General features: G+C 50.3%; 2 protein-coding genes across 15 annotated transcripts in view; one reads left to right on the top strand and one right to left on the bottom strand.

The window, feature by feature from the left end:
• The window catches only part of ZNF362 (zinc finger protein 362), a 30,704-nt gene extending 24,739 nt beyond the window's left edge, over window positions 1–5,965 (top strand). For all 10 annotated transcript variants that reach the window (XM_082233413.1, XM_082233414.1, XM_082233421.1 and 7 more), the window contains 4 exons: window positions 243–467; window positions 1,121–1,199; window positions 2,162–2,320; window positions 2,895–5,965. In XM_082233413.1, coding sequence (XP_082089539.1) covers window positions 243–467; window positions 1,121–1,199; window positions 2,162–2,320; window positions 2,895–3,011 — 580 coding nt within the window. In that variant the 3' untranslated portion in view covers window positions 3,012–5,965. The remainder of the gene's footprint in view (window positions 1–242; window positions 468–1,120; window positions 1,200–2,161; window positions 2,321–2,894) is intronic.
• Window positions 5,741–23,076, bottom strand: part of PHC2 (polyhomeotic homolog 2) — a 63,423-nt gene continuing 46,087 nt past the window's right edge. For 4 of the 5 annotated variants that reach the window (XM_082233401.1, XM_082233402.1, XM_082233403.1 and 1 more), the window contains 7 exons: window positions 13,756–13,964; window positions 12,794–12,949; window positions 12,544–12,679; window positions 11,819–11,933; window positions 11,009–11,150; window positions 9,440–9,731; window positions 5,741–8,534 (listed from right to left, as the gene is read on the bottom strand). In XM_082233401.1, the coding sequence (XP_082089527.1) occupies window positions 8,380–8,534; window positions 9,440–9,731; window positions 11,009–11,150; window positions 11,819–11,933; window positions 12,544–12,679; window positions 12,794–12,949; window positions 13,756–13,964 (1,205 nt within the window). In that variant the 3' untranslated portion in view covers window positions 5,741–8,379. The remainder of the gene's footprint in view (window positions 8,535–9,439; window positions 9,732–11,008; window positions 11,151–11,818; window positions 11,934–12,543; window positions 12,680–12,793; window positions 12,950–13,755; window positions 13,965–23,076) is intronic. The other variant, XM_082233404.1, reaches the window with a different exon arrangement.

Raw genomic sequence — 23,076 nt, 5'->3', positions numbered from 1 at the left:
ACGAATTAAGTACTTAACCCGAGGTACCACTGTGTGTATATATATATATAGAGAGAGAGAGAGAGAGAATATATCGTGGAATGGCAGAATTGGAGAGGACACCAAGGGTTATCCTGTCCGAGCCTCTCACTGCAGGACATTAAAGACATCGTTAAGAAATAAATGATGATAGTGACTATGTTTTGATGCAGAATTGTGTCTTTGAAACGCTCCCCCCCCTTCTTGTCCTTGACCGTCTCCAGGTGTAAAGTCTGCCCCCTCACTTTCTTCACCAAGTCGGAGATGCAGATCCACTCCAAGTCCCACACAGAGGCCAAGCCCCACAAGTGCCCCCACTGCTCCAAGTCCTTCGCCAACGCCTCCTACCTGGCGCAGCATTTGCGCATCCACCTGGGCGTCAAGCCCTATCACTGCTCCTACTGCGAGAAATCCTTCCGCCAACTTTCCCACCTCCAGCAACACACCAGGTAAGGGACCTGCTTATGCTCGCTGGGATCAGTCGACTGGGTTGCCATTTTGGGTGAGCATGGGAAGCAAAGATGGCCACCAGAAACTGGAAATCCTCCTTTTCGTTAACAAGAACAAGGTTAAGTAAAAAAGCAAGCCTTTAGTCCTCATGGCTTGAGTGAGTGTGTGTCAAATGGCACACACACACCCCACTTCTTTGACCAGCAACGTCAGAATAAATTGACGCATAACGGTGCACATTTTCCAAGTTTTGTTTCCTACTTGATAGATTAAACCAGCAGTTCTCAAACTTGGTTAGGGTGGGATTTTAACATATACGAAACGGTTGTAAATATGCCTGTAGACATGGAATTGTTTTATGTATCTACTGCATATTTTGGAAAGTTGCCTCTTTGCTATGCGTTAGGACAGGACAGGACCCTAGGATCGAGATTCTGTGCATGTTTGGGTACAGTTCGGCGCCATTTTGAAACCAGATGGTGGCCCATACCTTTCAAAACCGTCCTGATTTGTAACCACTAATTTCACCATTTCCTAATATGAAATTGCTGTGTGATATTTTGCGGGAGGCGGTTTGTGAACTGAGTCAGGTAAGTGAAGCAATGGAGGAGAGGCGGAAAACACCTCAGCGTTCTCTCTTGCTGCCTTTCAGAATTCACACCGGAGACAGACCCTACAAGTGCCCTCATGCCGGATGTGAAAAGGCATTCACACAGCTCTCAAACCTCCAGGTCAGTCGGTTGGGAATTCGGGTGGTATGTGCCAGGTGAATTGGAAGTCCCGGAGTGGGTCAAAGCATTTGAGGGTTAGAGATAATTGGGGTGCATTTATTCGGTGCCCTGTGTTGCAAGACAGGACTGAGGTTTTCCTATGTTGAATATTTATGTATCTTATGCTGCAAGCACCCAAAAAATTTGTCTTGATGGTCTGCTGATCTAGCCTAGTCCTCTGCTTCCAACAGCAGACACCTTTGGGGGCTCAAATGCTTGGCCCAGAGAGAGGGGGGGAGCCCTCTTGTCTGTCCTGCGGCTTCTGAGGTTCAAAGGTATTATTCCCTCTAAAGACGGAGGTTCCACTTAACTGCTGAAGATAATAGCAAGTGAACATTATTACCTGCTTTGGGACCTTTGGGTGAAAGGCAGGTAATAGCTTTATGTATGTATGTAGCACAGAGTAAAATGAAATTGGCATCAACATTTTAAAAGTTGCAGTTGTGTCACAGACTCCAGAGGAAAATGACAAAATGCCCGAGGTCAGTTCCTAGTGATTTTTTTGTTCGCTACAGCACAGAACCCATGTGGTATAGTGGTTAGAGTGCCGGACTCAGGTTCAAATCCCTCCCCCCACTCAGCCATGAAACTCACTGGGTGTGACCTTGGGGGCCAGCTGGTATCTCTCAGCCTAAGCAACTTCGCAAGGTTGGCATCTTGATCTGAGCTGGGTGAAAGGGTGCAAGTCTCATCTGACTGCCCTACTGCAGATTTAGCAAGGAGGGCTTGATAAAAGATTTTGCAGAGATCTCAGTGAAAGTAGTAGTGTAGAAGGACTTGGGTCTTCAGAGTTGCAAGGGGGTACCTTGGTTGGTGGCAAGGTGGCTTTTTGTTTAAGGGTCTTCCCCACCCCACCCCACCCCCAGGACTTCTGAGGGCTGCCATGTCAATCCCCTGTTCCTTCCTGCCCCTTTCCCACCCAGTCTCACCAACGGCAACACAACAAGGACAAGCCCTACAAGTGTCCGAACTGCTACCGGGCCTACTCGGACTCTGCCTCGCTCCAGATCCACCTCTCGGCACACGCAATCAAGCACGCCAAGGCCTACTGCTGCAGCATGTGTGGGCGGGCCTACACTTCAGTGAGTAGCAGGGGCTGTTGGCTGGGCAGGAAGCAAGGCAGGTGGGGAGTGCAAGAGAGACACGAGTTCAAATCCCCTCACGCACTGGGCATGAAGTCTACTGGGGGTGGCCTTGGGGGGGAGGTCAGTTGACCGCTCTGGGACTAACCCAGCTCACAGAGTTGTTGTGAGGAGGAAAACGCATCAGAGTAGCCATCAATAGCTTTATGTCCTCCTTGAATTGGTCCAATCCTCTCTGAAAGCCATCCAGGTTCCATAGTTGTGAGGACAATACTCAAGTCGGGATATTGTGGGGTGTGGGTGCACAGCTTACTTTAGTTTTCTGCTTGGTGATTGCGGGGTGGAGGTGTTTCTCCCCCAGTTGCCCTGTGGGAAACTGTGGCGGGCCAGGAGATCCCCTCTGTAGATCAGGCCACTCCCCAATCTCCCCCAAATCATGCTGTGGGAGAAGGTCAGGGTGGAGGTGAAGGGAGGACCCAGACATGCTGAAATGAATCTACGTCACCGTAGACGGGGGGGGGGGGCAGCCGCTTCCTGCTTCCCTGAAACTGATCTTCCCTTTCTCCCTCTCCAGGAGACCTATTTGATGAAGCACATGTCAAAACACACGGTGGTTGAACATCTAGTGAGTCAACACTCTCCTCAAAGGACGGAGTCTCCCAGTATCCCTGTCCGAATCTCGCTCATCTGAATCTCGGGGAGCAGCCTCCACCCCCTGGCCTGGCCCCGCTCCCGTGCAGCCACCCCCTCTTGAATCCCAGAAGCGGGTAGCAAAAGACAAGGACACCTTGGCATCACGGTCAAACAACCCACGGTCCCTGCTCCGCAGCGCCCCTCTTGCCATGGGGTGATCCTCATCCGCCACCAGTCAGGACAGAGAGAGAGAGAGAGACTGGATGGAGCCCTGTTGGCAGCCAGGGAGACTGGGGAGGGGAAAGATATTTTTCGTTCCAAGTTGGTGGCAGCCAAAGACAATCCCAGAGCACTTTGAAGACGTCCACACCTCTCCCTTCCCTGTAACAGAGCCTCTGCCCCAGCCACAGGCCCCCCTTTTTTCATTTTGAATCCCCACTTCTCTCCCCTCCAAAATCCCTGTTTCACTTTAATTTCACATAGGAAATTTGTCACCCAACGGGCCAGGAATTTGCAATGCAGATAATGGGAAGCCGGACCCCTTCTGGACTCTTCTCTAGAGCCGCTACAGGACCTCCTTGGCCAAAAATGGGGCAGTGTGAGGTTATTGCTGCGGGGTGGGGGGGGGACAGGCACCCCAGGAGTGGCCTTTGGCTAGGGTGGGCACAGTGGGAGGTGAGGAGTCTCAGATGCTGCAACATCACACGGTCAGGGCCCATTGCACCAGTGTTGGTGCAAAGGATTACATCAATGCTCAGAGGCTGTGGGGTTTGCCACACCTTCAGTTAAGAGGTGGAAGGGAGTGGGGGGTTGTCCTAGAAACAGATGAGGGGGCCACCTTCGGAATATGGTTAGGAGACACACTGCAGTAAGGGAGATGGCAAGAGACTGGCAGTGTTATGCCCATTCAGACATACACAAGGCTTTGTCTGCCCATCACCTTAATCTTGAGGCACTGTGTGAAAGTTTGCCCACCTGCAGCACCATCTTTGTGTATGAGTAGCCTCCAGCCCTGCTCTCGCCTTGTATGGAAAAGGAGGGGAGGGGATGCAGGGGAGGGCTGGGTCTCTTCTGCGGGGAGTAAAGGTGGGCATTGACCTGCTCCTGGGTAATGCTGCCATTCGGCTCACCCACAATAAGATGTGCCAGTCCATTTCTCCCATCTTTGCAGAGGGCTGTCAGCTGGCAGAAGCGAAGCCCCAAGGGTGTTTTGGGGCAGAAGACAGGTGGGGGGTGGTTCTTGATCCCGGCTGCCCTACCCTTCAAGACCGATCAAGGCACCACCTTGCAACCTCTCCAAGGATGTCTCCAGCATTGGTTGGCAGGGCTGGAAGAACCTAGGGTTCTCCCGGGTCATGCCCACAGCATTGGTGGGTTCATCCCTAGCCCCAGAAAAGAAACATAAGCAAGTTGCTCATTCCAATTTCCATTTGAACATGGCCATAGCAGGCACATATTTGCAAAATAGGTGGAATTGTCATCCTTCTCCAGTTGCTGTCGTTTGAGGGGGTTTGATCCCCTTGCACCAAGATCTAGGGGGATTAGAGGGTTTTTTAAAAAAATACCCACACACCAGTATTCCAGAGAATTCTGGGATTCCCAAGGGCTCATTTGCTTGCAAAGCCACATTCCGTTGCCTTGAGAGGGTTCAGTTTCCTAGTGACCCCAGAGGACTGAGCACCTCCTAGAATGCCCCCCCCCAAAAAAAAACCTCCCCTAAGCAAGTAGTCTCTGGAAGCCCCATTGATTGAGTGGAAGGGTCCATGGAGTTCAGGAAATCTGCAAACCGCAGAAACACAGAAAGTGTGGTGTGATCCTCTGCGACTCATCTCCTGCAAGGCTGTTTTCCTCCAATTCCTGTAAAATGGGAAAAACGCCTTTTAAAGCTTTATTGCTACACTAGATTTGCTACCCAAGATTGGAAGCAGAGGACAACATTGCAGTTTCCCTTGATTGGGTGGGGGGGGGGTGAGCCTGTCAAATGGGACTTCTTTTTCACTTGCTATGTTTTGGCCATTTCCAGTTTTCCCAGATGCTACATGTGTCCCCGACTGCTTCAGCTCCAGCTCTCTCTCCACCCCCACTGCCATGAGTCAACCGGTCATCTCTCTGTGGCCACCCCAGTGGCTGAGGAGAGGCCATGGCCTCCTGGGTGCTGTGAAGAAGAACGGCTCAAAGCGCCAACAGGATGGCACCCTCTCTGGCTCTTAAGGTCTTCTGTGGCTCCTTGGATAGCTGTGAAGGGACTGTGGCATGATGCCAACTGCTCTCGCCCCAGGAGCCCATCACAAAAAGAGAAAGTAGCTTTCTGAGGTGGTGGTGCACCTCCCTCAAACTAAGTTCTCTTGGCAGTTTCTCTCAAAGTGCAAGGTAAATGGGCCACAAAGCTTCCCCAAACAACAAGACTTAAAAACCACCTCTATATTATGTACCCTTCAGTTGCGTTAAAAAACAAAAACGAACTACTTTTTTTAAGATAAACTTTTTAAGCCTTAAAAATATATAATTTTGTTTTTTATCAGTTGTTTCTTTTACTGTTTGTATTTGATTTGATCTTTTCCTTTTTTTAAAAAACAAAACCTTGTTCCCTTTTCAGTCGGTTTTGAATTGTTGTATGATATTCAATATTGTAGCCTCTCTTTTTTTGATCCGCATGTTAATAACTCTGTAAATAGGACTCTTATGCATAATGTTAACAACTTTTTTCTATATAAAGAAGCCCAGGCCACATCTAGCTAGATCCTTAGTTATTATCATTACCTTATAACTGAAAAAGGAATTTTTGAAAAGAGTTTTTTTAAAGGGTCTCTCCCTCCCACCCCTTCCCTTCAAAGAAAAGTCTTGCATTGTGGAATCCGGGACTGGTGAGAGGAGGCAACTTCTGCCTCGCTGCCAAACGCCATTTGCATTGTTTTGAAATGAAATGGGGGAAAGAAGGAAAAAATAAATAAAAAATTGCTTTGTATTTCTCTGTTGTGGAAAAAAGATAATAAAAGCGTCTTTGCAACCTTGGGCTGGATTGGAAAGCGTACCAGTCTTCTGACTAAGGGTTTTTTAAATAAAAAAATGAGATGAACAGGGATACTTGGTGAGCATTTGGGACACCAGACATGTATTGTGAAGTACTTCGGTTTTGCTAAAGATTTACAGAAAGCCCACTTAATCCAGCTCCCTGTGGTCAGCTAGATGCGTTCAGGTCCTGCTTGAAGATTTCCCACAGGCAATTCTCCCCATGTGATTCCCAGGAACTGCCTCTGAAGGTAGAAAAAGTAGCCATCCTGCCTGCCAGCCACTGCTGAAACAAGCGTCTTTTAAGAACTTCTCAGCATCCTGAGGTGACAGAAATTACGCTTGAGCAACTGAGGAAAAGCCTTGTGTGTGCCAGAGGTAGTGGCAGATGGAAGGAAAGTCACTCTGGAGAAGTCAGGGGGAATGGGATGCATTTTGCAAATGTCAGAATACCAAGCCGAAAACTTCTAGCAAGAACTCATGTCAGCCATGTGCCTGGAAACCAGTTTCCTGGCTCTGCCATGAAGCTCACGGGTGACATTGAACCACTCGCCCCATCTCAGCCTCTCCTACCTCACAGGGTGGTTTGTGAGGGCAGAAAAACATGTACATAACCTTGAGCTTCTTGCAGAGAGAGAAAGGGATGGAAATGAAAAATATGAAGGGAAAAAAGATTCAGATTGCAGTTTAGGAACCACCTCTCATCCCAACTGCATTAAAAGCCAATGAGACTCCCCAACGCTGAGGGAGCAGGCACTGGAGGGCAGTTAGACATAACATCCCCCAGTGTTCCTTAAGAGAGACTGCTGCCCCAAGGTGAGGAGGATGCTGTCTTGCCAACACAAGGTGAGTCCAACAGGATCAGGCCAGCATCCTGCTCTCAACAGTGGGCAAACTTGCAAGCAGGATCGTGAACAAGAGCCCTCTCCCCATCTGTGGCTTCCAGCAACAGCTATTCAGAAGCACGGCTGCCTCCAACTGCAATTTTCCAATCTTCTCTTGAAGCCATCCAAGCCGGTGGCCATCACCGCTTCCTGTGGCAGTGAGTTCCACCGTTGAACTCCGTGTTGCATGAAGAAGTCCTTTCTTTTCGCCTTGCAAGTTCTCGTCTTGGGAGAGCGAGGAAACAAATTTCTCTGTCGTTTTGATGTTATGATTCATCTGGAGAATCCAGCTGAATGTTCTCCACCCCTGGGAGCTAAAACGTCCCGGGACCTGCCCCCAGCCACCCAGCCCCATAGCAAGGAAGCCTTTTAAATACATGGCCTCTTTCTTTTTTTTAATTCCAAAAGGTGTTTATTAAAAACAGGAGGGGGGGCAACAGTAGAAAGTCCTTTTGCTTGCAGCCCAGAGGCTGTGGACAGTGGCCAGCACGAAGAAGGGGGGCACCACACACAAACCGTCAAAAGGGGCAGGGGGGGTGCAGCTCAGCTGCAATCCCACTCCCCGCAGTTCCTGATCACCCGAGGAAAAAGCCCACCCACTCTCGACAATCCTGAGGCCAGCCCCATCTTCCAGGGAGAGAGCCGGCTCCTCCTGCCCTGCCTTGATGATATGGGAGGGGGAGAATGGGGGGGGGGTGAGGTGTTTGTGGCAGGGGCCAAAAGGGCCTTTTATTTAAATTTTTAAGGCAGCTGCAGACCTGGTCCCAAATCAGAAAAGAGGCTTCCCCAGTAGTCCTAGATGTCAGCCAGCCAGTTTGCACGACTTGCGCTTGGCTACTTACTCATTCCCTTAAAAAAAAAATGTTTTAAAAAAACCAAAGTGTGAGGGGAGCAATACACCCCCGCGAGACTGGACGGAGATCCCTTCTGATCCTGCATGATCCCCCACGGGAATCAGGAGATCTACCAGGGCAGCTGCTTCCCCCACTGTGCCTTGGGAAGAGATATAGCAGAAGAGGAAAGGGTGCAGGGAGGGAGGAGAAAACAGAGAGGGCACTACTCGGCACCACACACGCGCGCGCACACACACACACGCCTACAAAAAAATTTAAGGCAATGGTCCTGTTTGGCTTTTGAGGTTTCAAGTAGGTGTGTCCGATCCTGGGGGGTGGGGTCTCTGGGACGCAGGAGAAGCAGCTTCCAGGGTGAGGAAGAGGGTCCTTGCCCCCACCACTAAAAAAACAAGGTTGCACGACTCTCTCCATTGCTGCAGGGGGGAAGCTAATGCTACATATTTATGTACAGCCCCGCAACGGCTTTAGCTTACGGACATCCCACCCGAATCGGGGTGCCTCCACGCCCCTCCTGTCATTGAGGGAGGCTGGGGGTGTTGCCTCTGTGCTCGAGTTGCATTGTGAAGAGTGGGAGGCAGAAGAAAGCAGAGTCCATTTTGTTCCCAGCCCCTCCCAGCCTCCGAGAAAGAAAGCATCCGTTTGCCAGCCGGGCCTCCCACCCGCCCCGGCCTGAAGGCCTCTAGGAGTCTTTCAGCATACAGATGCGGGCGTAGATTTTGAGGGCTGGGCCCAGTTTGATGTTCATGGCGCTCATGAGGTGGTCCTCTTTCAGGAGAAGCAGGGCCTGGCCGTCGATCTCTTGCGCCCGGAACTCCTCCGCAATCTCCTGGCAACCTGCGGCAGGGGGAGAGGAAAAGCCCCATCACTGTGAGAAAGTGAGAATACAGGGAAGCAGGCAGAGGGCCTTCTCAGCAGTGGCGCCCTCCCTGTGGAATGCCCTCTCGTCGGACGTCAAGCAGATTAAGAATGACACAACATTTAGAGGAGTTCTGAAATACAGCCCTCTGTCGGGAGTTTTCCATGTTCGATGTTTTATTATGTTTTCAATCATCACCAGAAAATGGTCAGAACTTCTCATAAGAGCTGTTCCAACAGTGGGATAAAGGTAAAGGGACCCCTGACCATTAGGTCCAATCGTGACCGACTCTGGGGTTGCGGCGCTCATCTTGCTTTATTGGCTGAGGGAGCCGGCGTACAGCTTCCGGGTCATGTGCCCAGCATGACTAAGCCACTTCTGGCGAACCAGAGCAGCGCACGGAAAAACCATTTACCTTCCTGCTGGAGCGGTACCTATTAATCTACTTGCACTTTGACGTGCTCTCGAACTGCTGGGTTGGTAGGAGCAGGGACCGAGCAACGGGAGCTCACCCCATCGTGGGGAATCAAACTACCGACCTTCTGATCGGCAAGCCCTAGGCTCTGTGGTTTAACCCACAGCACCACCCTCAAAAGCTGGTGAGCTCTCCTTGGTTGGAGATTTCTACGCCATCTGCCAAGGATGCTTCAGCTGTGGTTCCCACAATGCAGGGAAGTTAGGGATAAATGACCCCTGGGATATTTCCGTAACCAAATCAAATCCATCCATAAACTTAACTCCTCAAAGTAGCAACACCGGGAAATATTGGGCTTCCCACCAGACCAGAGAATTGGGAGAGAGGGGGGCAGGCTCATTTCTGCCCAACTTGGACCGCTCCAAGGTTCCCTTCCTAAGCAGGCAGGCGGAAGGCCCCAATCCTTACCGGGCAAGGACCGAATGAACTCGTAGACATCCTCCACGTTCCACTTGGTGGGCTCGCTGGGCAGGAAGTGGTGCCCAATGCCCACCAGGTCTCGGACGTGCACATCGGGCAGCTCCATGTCGCGCTCACCCTGGCGCCGGCGGGAGGCGGAGGAGCTGGCCGAGAGGGGCGAGAGGGGCTCTTCGTAGCTGGAGTTGTCCGAGCAGCGGCTGGAGTCCTCCTGCGCGTGAGCCAGCTGCAGAGACCCGGAGACAGAAATGGGCCCCGATCCAGGCGGCAGTGATACCGGCGCCTGCAAACACAGAGGAGCACCCCACTTTAGGAGGCTGTGCTAGTGCCCCATCCGGCCCAGTGCTGCCTCCTCTGGCCGGCAGCTGCTGTCTGGAGGGCTCAGTTACAACATCTGTATGTTTACTGCGCTAACTCCCTGGGGTCCTCAATTTCTTTGGAGCCACTGCCCCCTTTGGTTCCACAAGATCATAGAACAGCAGTCTGCACAGCTTATGAGAGGAAGGTAACCACACAATAAAATACAGAACAGGAACGATTCATTGTGCGTTTATTCAGAACCCAACGGGAATTATTTACTTAATTCAACAAAACTGAGAAACTTTTCGAAATTACACTACAATATGCCAAAATGTGAATGCAGTAATAATATTAACGAACATCAGCAACATTAGATGAAGAAAAAAGGGAAGGAACCATTGGCTAACTCCGCTTTAGCAATATCGTCTCCCTTTTGTAATCTTTTTTTTGCAGACTGTGCAAAAAGAACTTCTGAGACAGCTCAGAAGAAACTGAACTGGGCATTCCTGTTCCCACACATCAGCAAGGAAATCTTTCCCTTGGATCTCTGCATAAATTATGGGCAGATTAACATGCAGCGAATAATACCTTTCCCCTGAACTTGACTCTTGAGATCTTTCAATTATTAAAATTTAGTTAAGAAATTATCATTACAAATGAACCCAGCACCGCCTGAAAGCAAATGTCCACTCTGCAGCTGAGAACTCTTCTTCCAAGCATGTGTAGCAAACAATTTGTTATCATGTTCCGGGGGGACAGTGTGGTGTAGTGGTTAGGGTGCAGGACTAGGACCTGGGAAAGAACTAGGTTTAAGTCCCCTTCTCATTGGTCATGAAGCTCATTGGGCCAGTCACTGCCTCTTAGCTTCCCCTCTTAGCCAGTCACTTGTTGTGAGGATAACATGGGAAAGCGGCCCATGAGACCCGGGTTCAAATCCCCACTTGGTCATGGATAAAGATTCATGGGTGTGGCCTTGGGCACTTAGCCACTGCCTTTTCTCAGCCTAACCTGCTTCACAGGGTTTTGAGGAGGGGATTAAATGTGGCAGTTCCTCCATGCAGGACCCCAATTGGGCCCATTTTAGAGGTCGGAAACTGAGGACTCTGGGGAAGAAGAAAGATAAAACCATGCACTATGCTCCTCTTGGGCCTGTGGCAGATGCACTGGAGGGAGACACAAAGAGATACCTGATGCTCCCAAATTTCTCCTCCGCTGTGCACAAAAGTTCCTTGCCCCTGGATAACTCCAGAAGGCTCTTACCTGCTTCTTGTTCTCTTTGCTGAGAGGGGGAAGGGAGCCCTTGCAGGTCCGACGCCTGCCATGTGGAGGCGTGTTGGGCTTCTGAAGCTTGCTGCGGTCTGGGTGGAAGAGCCCCACACGCTTTGTGCAACCCACGTTGTACCTGAGAGAGAGAGAGAAGGTCAAAGCCTGTGCGTGGCCAACGTTCCAACCTTGTATTATTAATTATGATTGTTTTTATTTCTACCCCTCCTTCTCCCACCCCGCCAACTCGCAAATTAAAACAAGACTGGGCAAAATACAAAAAGCTTAAAATCATACAAGGTATTTTATTGGGTTGTTGTTTTTATTTTGATGGTATATTTTGTGGTTTTTATGTTTTTATTTCGTTCTGTGAATAGCTCTGAGAACTCCGGGTATAGGATGGAATTTAAATCCAATTAATAATATTAATAATTTCTAGAAAGTAATCAGACCCAAACAGCACAACACTATAAAAAGCAACCATGTTAAAATACAGACGATAAAAGCAGTGCAGCCCAGTGTGTGTGTAGAGTAATCAGCTATATAAAAGCTTCTCCGCTGCTACCCAGCACAAAATTTGTGGAACGTGGGAATACGCCTTATAATGGAGTCAAACCCTGGGTTCATTTAGCCCAACACTGCCTACTCTGGCTGGCAGTGGCTATCTGGGTTTTCAGGCAGGGGAGATTCCTAGAGCTGCCAGCCTGGAGATGCTATCAGGACCTTCCGCAAGAAGGCAGCTGCTTTGCCCTGAGCTACGGCCCCTTCAAGGAGAAGGGCAGGCAAACAGTTCTGCCAGGGAGGTACCTCTTTGCGCAGGCCATGGAGCAGAACCGCTTTGACCGCTTGAACTTGTAGGCAAAGTCAAGGCGGCCGCAGAGCTCGCATTTCAGCTTCGGGGGTGATCCGTCATCTTTGGATTCTGGGGAAGGAGAGCAGAGTTTTTTAGGACCCCTCACCTCAAATCAACAAAAGGCAGCAAAGCCCCCCAAACCCTTGCACCCACATTTAAGAAGCCCTGCTGGACCAGGCACCTCTTAACCACAGAATGGCAGAACCGGATGGGGACCCCAGGGGTCATCTAGCCCAACCCCCAGCAGTCGATGGCTGTTTTTCCAGCCACCAGATGTGGCTCCCATCACAGGAACGTCAGGAACTGCAGACCCTTTCTCCCTCCAGCTAACTACTGCCTGCACAGACCAGCAGCGTTTCTCAAGGGTTTTAGACAAGGGACTCTCCCAGTCTGGCTTCCCCCTGGGGCAACTGGTCAGCCACTGTGAGAACAGGCTCATCCTACAGCCTCTTCTGGTGATCTTATGAGCCCAGAAACACCCACAGGTTCTCCACCTTTGCAGAAGAGGGTTGTGCCAAATACTTGTTCTGCTTTTCTGCACGTTTTGATACGACACCTCTCTGCTGGGAAGCTGCCCCACCAATCCCTAACGCTCCTTGAGGGAGCAAGTGAAAGGCACTCTGCACATGCTCCAGGTCCCTCTCTCTCTCTGCTTACCTAGGCTTTCCGCTGGGCCTACCTTGTAGATAGGGGTCCTCCATTTCGGAGTCGGTGGTGGTGGTTGTGTTGTTGTCCTGGTGCTGGGGTTTCTCGGCCAGGAGGTCCTGGGCATACTTCTGCTTGAGGCTCCCCACCAGCAGCGAAGAGCGCCCCACCTGGCAAAGAACCACAGTCACGTCGAGCAGGAAGGGGACCCCCCGAGCGTCATCTAGTCCAACCCCCTGGAATCGCCACTGCCGGACGGCCATCCAAACCTCTGTTCTACAAACCTCCAGCGAAGGAGAGATGGGCGAGGGAGGTGCTTCGACAAGGGAGTCGGCGAAAGGCAGCTTGGAAGGCAGCCCCCTCCCCCTTCTCTTCTTCCAGGGAGACCCGGGTGGCCTTGGCCCCGCAGGACGAGGGGAGGGCGGACGCTCGACTGACAGCTGCAGCGGGAGAAACGCTTGGCTATATGCACCTTGGAAACAAGAGCGCCACAAATGGGAGTGCAGGGCTGTGGGTGGGTGGATTTGGCCCGGCTGGGGAGGAATCTCTGAACAGTGCATTCGGAGGCCACATTCCACACAACACATTTAAAGCGCAACGGTGCCACCTTGAACCCCCCCCCCCCAAGAATCCTGGGATGCGCCGTTTGTTAAGAATTGTTCGAAGACCCCGTATTTCCCTCCCAGAGCTACAATTCCTGGAGTGGTTTAAGAATCAATAGCTCTTCCCAGGGAACTCTGGGATCTGTAGCTGGGAAGGGAGGATAAGGGAGTCTCCCCTACAACTTGCAGCACCTGTAACAAACTACAGCTCCTCTAATTATTTGGGGGAAGCCACGGCTGCTTCAAGCGGCATCGCAGCACTTGAAATGCGCTTGGGACTTGGTAAGATTTTATATTGCGAGGAGGGACCCTGGGCTCCCTTGCATCACCCCAACCATGTAAACCAGCTCCCCCCCCCCCCCGCGCTCCGACCAGTTTCTCTGCCCCCTCCAGTCCCAGCCAAGTTCACTCTCCCCCCACAGCCTTTGTGAAAAGAGAAACGCCAGGGTGTGGGTGGGTGAAACCCTTTGCCTTCTGCACGTGCCCAAACACAACCCTCAAGTTTTCTTGCAATGGGATTTCAATGCCCACCCTTCCCAAAGCCCCACAACAAAGGCAGCCCACCAACACCTACCCATGCACTGCCCTGGGGCTCCCCCACCCCCAACTCAACCCACCCCCCGCCAGGTTTGTTGGCTACCTACCGGGAACGGCTCAGCCCCCTCCTGGATCACAAACCCCTCGATGACGTGGGTCAGGATCTGTGGCTTCACAATGGCTTGGTGCGGCTTGTTCTCACCGTTCTGAGGGGCGCCGGCGACGGTGGAGGCAGAGCTGCCGTTGTTCCCCGATGTCATGCCGGGGCTGCCGGGGGCGTCCGGAGGCGTGCGGCGGAGGCTGTCCCGGCCGGCCTCTGCATGGGAGAAGGAGAGAGAGGAGGGAAGCCGAGCGTGACAGGCAAGCCGAGACAAAGGCAGAGGCACCAAGGAGGCTGGACCACCGGCCCTGCCCCTCCGACGCCCTCCCCAACCGCCCGCTCTGCCCATTACCATACAGCTGACTTGCTCCTGCTCCAAGCCGCATGGGACGCCTGCCCCCCCCTTCCAACCTCTGCGTGGAGCACACACAGAGAGGGTTGTGGAAGGAAGGAGGAGCGCACACACACAGAGAGAGAAAGAGTCTGCCAGGCAGTTTGGAGCAGAAGAACTGGCACAGAGGACCCGGCGTGCCCCAGGCAGGGGGACGCCAACTCTGACACTCGCAGACCCCTGGCTTTAAATCCATGCCCTCCTCTTTCCAATAGGCACAGGAGCCTGGGAAAGACTTGTGTGTGGCATGCGGGAGGCGAGTGGCCAAGCTACATACAATCCACTCTCGGCCATGATTCCTAGACTTTCTGTCCCAGGCTTCTACAAATACATCCCAAGGGAGTTTGCCACCTCCAGTCCCGAACGCCAGATTCTGGAGGGGGCTGCACCCAATAGATGCTGCGGTTGCAATTTTATGCTCCTGGTGCTTTGCTGTGGGGGGGAAGCTGCACTCAAAGCAGTTCGCGGAGAACGGAAACAGGGGTGCTAAGGGCAAAAGCGATTTCATAACAACGTGACAGAACAGCAACACAACAGAGAATATAACAATATACCCAAAAAAGCCCACATACATCCCCTAGCAACTATGATAGGAGGAGAAATATGCTATTTCCCCTTTTTAAGTTATTCCTCTGCAATTTGCAAAAAGATTTGTGGAGTGGGGGGGGGGTTGTGGGAGATTCAGGCTCTCATCCAATACCCCCAAAACTGCTAACAACTGCGGGGTGGGGGGTGGGGCTAAGACAAGGGCCCTGCCTGGCATAGGTGCCCACTCTGCTTTCCTCATTCTGTCAACAGGTGCCAAGTGGTATAGCCCTTCCCAGACTCTGAAACCACTTTGGAGTCTAAGCACTGGGGGTGGGGGGCCTGAGAACTGGACATTACAAGTGCACCCCATCAAAATGCAATAATTCTGCGACTGTAGAAAAGATTCAGTGGGTGGCGGTCTAGCCCGGACTGACTACAATCAGATACTAGGAGGGAAGGCTCGTTTTACAATTAATTTATCAATTGCCTTCTAAACCACCATCTCAAGGCAATTTACACATAAGATAATTTTTAAAAGTTTTAACACCTGCTTCCCCACCCCCACCCCCAAAATACATTTTAAACAAGTTTAGAAAGCCAGCAGGTAGACACTTGTGGTGAAGACCCTTTTATCCAACTGGGATATTATGTTAGTTTTAATTTGTAGCTAAAAGGTTTCCATTTATGTATCACTCTGGTTGCCTAAATGCTCCCATCACTCCTCACCCAAGAAAGAAAGAGTTGCAAAGTTTGAAAGGTGAAAATTGGTGATTTGTTTATTTTTAATTACGAATCCTTGGACCTTTGCATTGAGAATTTTTTGGGGGAGGGATGTACAAGTCACTTTGCCACATTGTACCAAATTAAAGATCAACATCCCACCCTCCTCCACTAAGGAAACGGCAAAAAAAAAAACCCTCAGTAACTAAATAATCTTTCAGCAAAAAATTAGGCTGTCTGTAAATCTGGATGGGTTTCCAAGAACCCCTTACGACACACACACGGTCTGTTGAAGAAATGAAAATCAGAGACGTGATGCTGTTACTGACAGCATGATCAAATTGGAAGGGACCCCAGGAGCCATCTACCCAACTTTCTGCAACACAGGAATCACAGTTAACGACAATGTGGCCCGGACCAGGCTGATGCCTTGCACAAACTGGGTGTACACTGATGCCCCAGAATCTTCTGTAACACAGAGAAATTCTTTGGTAGGTAAGTCCATCTGAGAAGGGCTCCTTGTCAAAGGTACAGAGCAGCCCACTGCCCCCACAACTGAACTCCCAGCCCTCCAGATGCTTTGGACCATGGGTAGACAAACTGAGGCCCGGGGGCCGGATCTGGACCAACCACCTTCTAAATTCGGCCCACAGACAGTCCGGGAATGAGCGTATTTTTACATGAGTAGAATGTGTCCTTTTATTCAAAACACATCTCTTTGTGGGGCATAGGAATTCGTTCATTTTTTATTTATTTTTCAAAATCTAGTCCAGCCCCCCCACAAGGTCTGAGGGACAGTGGACCGGTCCCCCGCTGAAAAAGCTTGCTTACCCCTGCTTTGGACTATAACTCCCATCTGCCTCAGCCAGCACAGGATGATGGAAGTTGTAGTCCAGAACACAGTATGGGGAGAGAGAGGAGGCTCGGGAAGGCCACATTAAAGTTTTGAAGTGGCAGGAAGTGGCTGAATCCCAGAGACTGTGTGGACAGAACTAGCAACCCACAAACTGCTCTAGCCAACGCACCTGCACAACACATCATTGCAGGGGGCTGGACTAGAAGAGCCTTGGAGTCCCTTCCGACTCTACAATCCTACGATTCTATCAACTGCAAACTCCAGCACGATCGCATGGCTCTCTCAAACAACCAACAGGCAACTGGCAAAGCGCATACACAACCCAGGGCTACTTCTTTACACACTGGAAGCACGCGGATCCTGGACTCCTGAATGCTTTGAGAATCCTTATGTCAACGCATCAAGTTTCTAGGCCTCATGTTGTGCCAAAGAAAAAAAATGTTTTCCTGTGGTTATTCCCCTCCTGTATCACTTTGCTTCCCCCACCCCAATCTTCTCCACATCTCCTTTTTCATGTCCAAATATGCTACCAGAATCCTAACCGCAACCACCCATAAGCCAAGGCTTTTTACGTGAGAAATACAGAAGGTGGAACAATGAACAAAAGCCAGCTCCACCTCTCCAGCACTTTATATATTTTTTCTTTTCAAAAGATCCTAACGGCTGCTGGAAACTGTCCCACGTAACTTGCTGCCCCTCCCAAGAAGGGCAAGAGCAGAATACACGAAACCGAGCCATAAAATGAACAAGGAACGCTCAGTTTTATGCTCTTTCTCGCTCTCTCTTGAAGCAGAATCCGGGCCCCCGTTTTTAATCTGCGTGTCAACTTCGATTTCGGGGGATAACCAGAGTCGCAGCTTTGCCCGGATGACATCATTTGGAGTGCCAAAGCACTCTGCACACCACAGCTGCCGATCCCACCCACCCCACGCCAGCACCCCCACACAAGAGAGTCCATAATCCTTGGCTGCTGAGGCGCAGCCGAGAGACAAAACCATTTCTTCCCCACCTCCCACTCCAGACCCCTTTCAATGCCACCTCCTCAGAGACTCTGGGATTTGCGCTCTCTCTCTCTCTCTCTCTTGATTTCCTAGACTGCGGTCCGTTCGCCCAGCCAGCACCGCATTAAATATTAACCACCCTGGAGGATGTGCTTCGCACGCGGCGCCAAGGATTCAAAGCAAGGCATGCTGGGAGTTGCCGTGCCGAGACCCAACAAAGGGGGAAACGCAGCCGCTTTTGACGGCATACAATCCAGCCGCTGGCGGATGAGCAGGGGTGTCAAATGGTACCACAGTGGCAAAACTCAAACCGGCCTCATTTTAATTTGGGGGTTCTGCCCGAGGTCCAAAATGCTTTGTTAGCTTCTGATAAAAGATTTGGCTGGCAGGAGCCAGTATTCTGACTCGGCACAAGGCATGCTTCCTATGCTCCTGTTTAAATCACCTATTTATTCAACACCATGAGGACTAGAACCCTGCGCATAGCTGTCAACTTTTTCCTTTTCTTGAGAGGATTCCTATTCGGAATAAGGGAATTTCCCTTTAAAAAAGGGAAACATTGAAAGCTATGACCCTGCATTATGTTGAAAGAAAAGGACCGTAACTCACTGACAAGTGCAAAAGGTCCCGTGGTCATCCCCCAATGGCAGCATCTCCCAGGTAGCACTGGGAGCAAAGCCTGCCTGAAACCCTGGAGACCGATTACTGCCAGTCTGTGCAGACAACGCTGAGCTGAATGAATGAGAAAGACTGGAAGCTGACTTCATATTTAGGGTAACAGTATGTTCAGTGGGACAGAACATACTTCTGCATATAAAAGGGCTCTCCCTGCTTGCGATTCCAAGAAACTGGTATTCAGAGGCAGGTTGCCTCCTCCAAGAGTGGAGGCAGAGCAGCCACTGGCCGTGTTAGAAATCATTTTGCGACTGGCACAGGCCTAACTGCGACCGTGTGGAGAACTCTGGATGCCAGGCTGGTGACTGGGGAAAGCAAAATGTCACTTAGAGAAGGATCTGAAATATTCTCAATGAAGCTCGAATTTGTTTTATCCTGGATTGTTTGATGTTTGAAAGCATTGCACCCCGCTTTGAGATTTGTACTTTAAAATATAAAGTGGCACAGAGGCACAGAAATGAGTAACAACAACAACGAAACTCCACTGTAAAAACAAAACGGCGCCTAGACGCCATTGTGGTAAACGCAACATAGGTTTAAGGTACCCTATGGTGATTGGCTTATATACCTGAGTTTCTAACACTGGCCACCGCTAGACAAATCCATGGACGATAAGTTCCACAGTTTAACTCTGCCCTGAACCCACCAGCATTCAGCTTTGTTGGATTGCCCCACGTTTTAGTATTATGACAGAGAGAGAACTTCTCCCTCCACACACAATTTCTCTATGAGAAGGGAGCCTTAAGAAACAAAGGGGTCCTTTCCTATGGCAGGAAACAGCTGAGGAGGAGATGCTCACATGATTGAGCAGCTATCCCAGATGACCTGGTCTAGTATTCGAGGCAGAGGGCACAACTGCCAAGTCGCAGGTCAACTCGCACTGTCAAGCGAGAGGTCAACAGATTGCTTCTCATTTGAGCAGGACAAATATTTAGGGGAATCCAAGGCCACTGCGGTGTATTTCAAGTTGGCAGCTCAGCTTCTGAACATTCCCTTGCAGTGTCATTTGCTGGGGAAGGCAGGAGGGCGAGTAGCTTATCCCCTCCCCCCCCCCAGGCAGCAAGCAGTGCAAACAAAATTCATATTAATGAACACAGGTCACACCGGCTGCCTTCAGCAGGCAATGGGCCTACTCTGAGTAGCACCGGCAGGGGATGCATCCCTCGATGCTGCACTAGGAAGTGAAAATTGGGTCGCAGTTGGTTGCAGGCTTCAAAGAACTGGCCTGATGCCCCTTTTAGAAAAGGCTGTGACACCTGTTTTGCCTGCAGAAGATCCTAGAGGTGTATCCAGCTATATCTGGAAGAGACCCTTGCCTGAATGCATGGAGAGCTGCTGCTGATCTATACCAGGATTTCCCAAACTTGAGTCTCCAGCTTTTTTTGGACTACAACTCCCACCATCCCTAGCTACCAGGACCAGTCATCAGAGATGGGAACTGTAATCCAAAAACAGCTGGAGACCCAAGTTTGGGAAACCCTGATCTAGATGACCAAAGGTGTGACTCAGTAGAAGGCCTCTTCCCACTTAAAACAGTCCTTTATTCAGAAAAATGAGGACTGGAAACTTGGCTTTATTTTTAAGGGCCTTTGCTCAGTGGTCGAGTAGACACGTTGCATAAAGAAGGTCCCAGGGTCATTCTTTACAACCTCCAGTTTGGGCCGACAAATTTTCCCTGCCTGAAATCCTGGAGAGCTGCTACCAGTCAGTGTAGCAAATACTGAACTAGATGGACCGCGATGGACTGAGCTTCATATACTGCAGTTTCCAAGCTTAAATCAGCCATTTAATCGGAACTTTGAAAATTAGACCCTGGCCATTTTTTTGGTAGGGGAAGCAGCAGCTGCTTTTCCCAAGTTCAATCCCCAAACGGCATCTTCAAGTATGACTGGGAATCTCCTGAAAACCCAAAGAGCCACTGCCAGCGCAGGCAGTGTAGACAATGCTGAGATAAATGGGTCATAACGGTCCGACTCTCACATATGGCAGCTTCCTATGTCCCACAAGTGAACAATGCACAGCATGGAAGAGCGCCACCTGCTGTCCATTCCGGAGCTCCTGCCAATCAATCACAAAGGACATGCGACTGATCCTTACAAGGGTTAGAGGAAGGGGGTGGGGAGAGAGAGGAGCAACAGTCCACTCTTCCTCCCCCCCCCCTCATTTCATAATGGGAACAGGCATGGGAACCACCTGACAGTGCATGACTGCAGTGTGAAACTGGAGCACCTCTCCAGAGAGCACCCAAATGCCTCTTCCCCAGCTGCGCAAGCAGGATCGGGAAAACAGCGCAGAGCAGGCACATGGCGCTCAGGGGGCGCATGAACACACAAGAGGGGCAGGCGGGGAAGACAGCAGCTGCTGGAGGAAGAGGAGAAGCTCAGGAGAGAGCAGGCAGGCTCCAAGGCATCAAACAAGGGACTGTGAAACCCAGGGCTGAAAGTTGGGTTTCTCCCAACCCCCTGAGCAACGGCATCAGGTCTTCTTGCCTGGCTCATCCCCACAGGATCTGCAACAAGGGGGCAGCCAGTAGGATGGCCAGACCTCAAGAAAGCTCTCTCTCTTGTCTCCGGGCCAGCCAGTCCTCCCAGAAAGCTGCTCCTCCCTCATAGGGGAGGGAAGGCGCTTGGTGGGGGGGGGGGAGATGCATCAGGCACAGCTTCAGTGCTGAGATGAGCTCTCTCCTTCTGCCACAGGGAAAGGGTGGCACAGAAACCCTGGCTGGAATTCTCCCCGCACGGAAGGGAGCTGCCAGCACCATCCAGGCCACCAGGAGGAGAATTCCAAGTGGCTATTTTAAAACCTCCTCAACTCAGCCCAGGCTTTGGAAACTCAGGCCGTCCTACTCATGTGCCAAATAATCTCCTTGCCCCTCCCCTTTCGCCATGCAAAAACAGAAAACAGCTTATTTTCACATGTTCCTTCTGCGATCTGACGGTTCTCTTCCTCTTTCCACTTATGCGCACCAGGAACACAAACAATTACAGGTGTAACGCAGAAAACTGCACGTAATTTGAGATTTCGGCAAGGACTAGAACCTCCGTTCGCTTTCTAGGTGATCCGGCATTCCTTTATTGCAGCCTGTTGGATGATGAGGGCTAGAACCCTCTGGACTCGTTTCATATAATTTAGCATTCTTTTATTACAGCAGAACCATTGTTTTCGAAACAACCTTTGTCACAAGCCTGGCCAATCTGGAACCGCACTTGGTAATTAAATAACACTAATACTCCTTACTTGTTATTTTAACCCATGTGCAACTGTACTCATTCTGTGTGCCTCTTATCAGCTTTTTTTTTTCATCTTCCAATTTTCACCTGTTGTTATCAATGCTCTGCTTTATATGCACATTATAAAATGAAACTTAAAAATATTTACCAAAAACAAAAATCAATATCCTGTCAAATGCCTGTAATCTCAAAGATTAAAGCAAAACCCCTATCTTTGTACTGAAACGCATTCATTACCCTGCATCACCCATAAAAGGGCTATATTCAAATATCCTTTGTACTGGAGATAAAACAGAAGCAGGGGAATAAGAGAGACCAGGGGAGAACCACAGCTCAGTGGTTAAGGAGGCACTTGATTTTAATGCCGAGTCCTGGGTTCAATCCCCAGCTTCTCTAGGTAGGGCTGGAACAGACCCCTCGAGGTAAGAGCACTGCTGCCAGTCACTGTGTACTGTAGACAGTCGTGAGCTGGATGGACCAATGATATAACCTGCTACAAGGAAGCTCTTTCTGTTCCTATTTAAATCAGAACCATGAGGACTAGAATCTTGGCTTGGTTTTAAGGGAAGGTCTGTAGCTCAGTGGCGGAGCACCTGCTTTGCACACCGAAGGTCTCAGGTTCAGTTCCTGGTGTCTCCATGTAGGACTCTTGCCAGCAAAACCCTGCCAGTCAGCGCTGGTAATACTGAGCTGGGCGAACCAGTGGCCTGACTCATAATAAAAGGCAGCTTCCCAAGTTTGGGTGATGGCAAGGACAGAATGTTTTAAAACCCTTTGCCTGTTCTAAGCCGAGGTTGGCAACTTAGGGTCCCCTTTCAGCCAGGGGGCGTCTGGTTGCCAACCTGCTGCATAAGAAATGAGTCATGCGCCAGCCACTCCAGGGAAGTGTCCTTGGAGATGGTACCCAGCTGAAGTGCTGCTATCACAAGCTCTTTAGCCAGCTGCTTTGTTTAGAAAGCACAGCTCATTTGCAGTGGGAGTACGGCAGCGTAACCACCCCTTTCTGAACAGGAGTGCTCCATTCTGGGTCCCAGCCAGCCATTCCTCCCTGCAGAATCAGAGAACCCCACTCCTGCCTTTCTTTTCCAACATTCTGCAGCTACTGAGCATGCTCGGTCACAACTGGGCTTTTGCAGAGGAGTAAGCAAGTTTTGTTTATTTTTGTACTTTAGGATGGTGGAGGGCATGCCATATCCCCGCCCCTGATTTCTCTGTGACCCCATTGTACACATAGCCCACTTGTATGGCTCAAGGAAGTGAGCCAAGCTGTGCCTATTAAAACATTATTTAAAAACAAAAACAAAACAGAGGTGCAAACATCATTAGGCAGCCAGGTTTCTTCTGCCTAACCTGTGGTCTTCCACCACATGTTGGGCTGACTCCCATCAGGCTTGCCCAGCATGGCAAAAAAGTCAAGGCTCATCATTAATACCATTAATTTATAAATCGCCTTCCAAACCTCCATCTCAAGAAAGTTTATGCATAAAATAGCCAAAGAGAGTTAAGAATATAAAAACAATACATTTAAAATGAAACTAAAATCCCACAGGCTATAGAATCAGGTGTGGGCAAGCTGGCTGGAAGCTTAACAAAAACAACCTCTGGAGGACTGCACATCATTCACTTGTGGGCTAGAGGGACCTGTGATTGGACCAACTTTATTATTAACGGCCTTCTTATTTTTTCAATATGCATTTAGACCTACAAGTCCCCTAAAGCAACAGTGGCAAGGCCAGCAATCCGCTCCAGAATGAATGAGGTCAACTATTGGAAAAGTTTCCGCAAAACACTGGTGCAAATGATAACTGGACTTAGGAAACTGAGCCAGACCACCGGTCCATCTAGCTCAGTATTGCAGGCATGGACTAACAGCAGCTCTCTGGGATTTCAGACATTAAATCTTTCCCAGTCCTAACTGAAGATATTG

The sequence above is a fragment of the Podarcis vaucheri genome (assembly GCF_965113315.1).
Source record: "Podarcis vaucheri genome assembly, chromosome: 7".
Taxonomy (NCBI): Eukaryota; Metazoa; Chordata; class Lepidosauria; order Squamata; family Lacertidae; genus Podarcis; species Podarcis vaucheri.
Note: the sequence above shows the minus strand (reverse complement) of the source record. Positions and strands in the feature narration are given on the sequence as shown.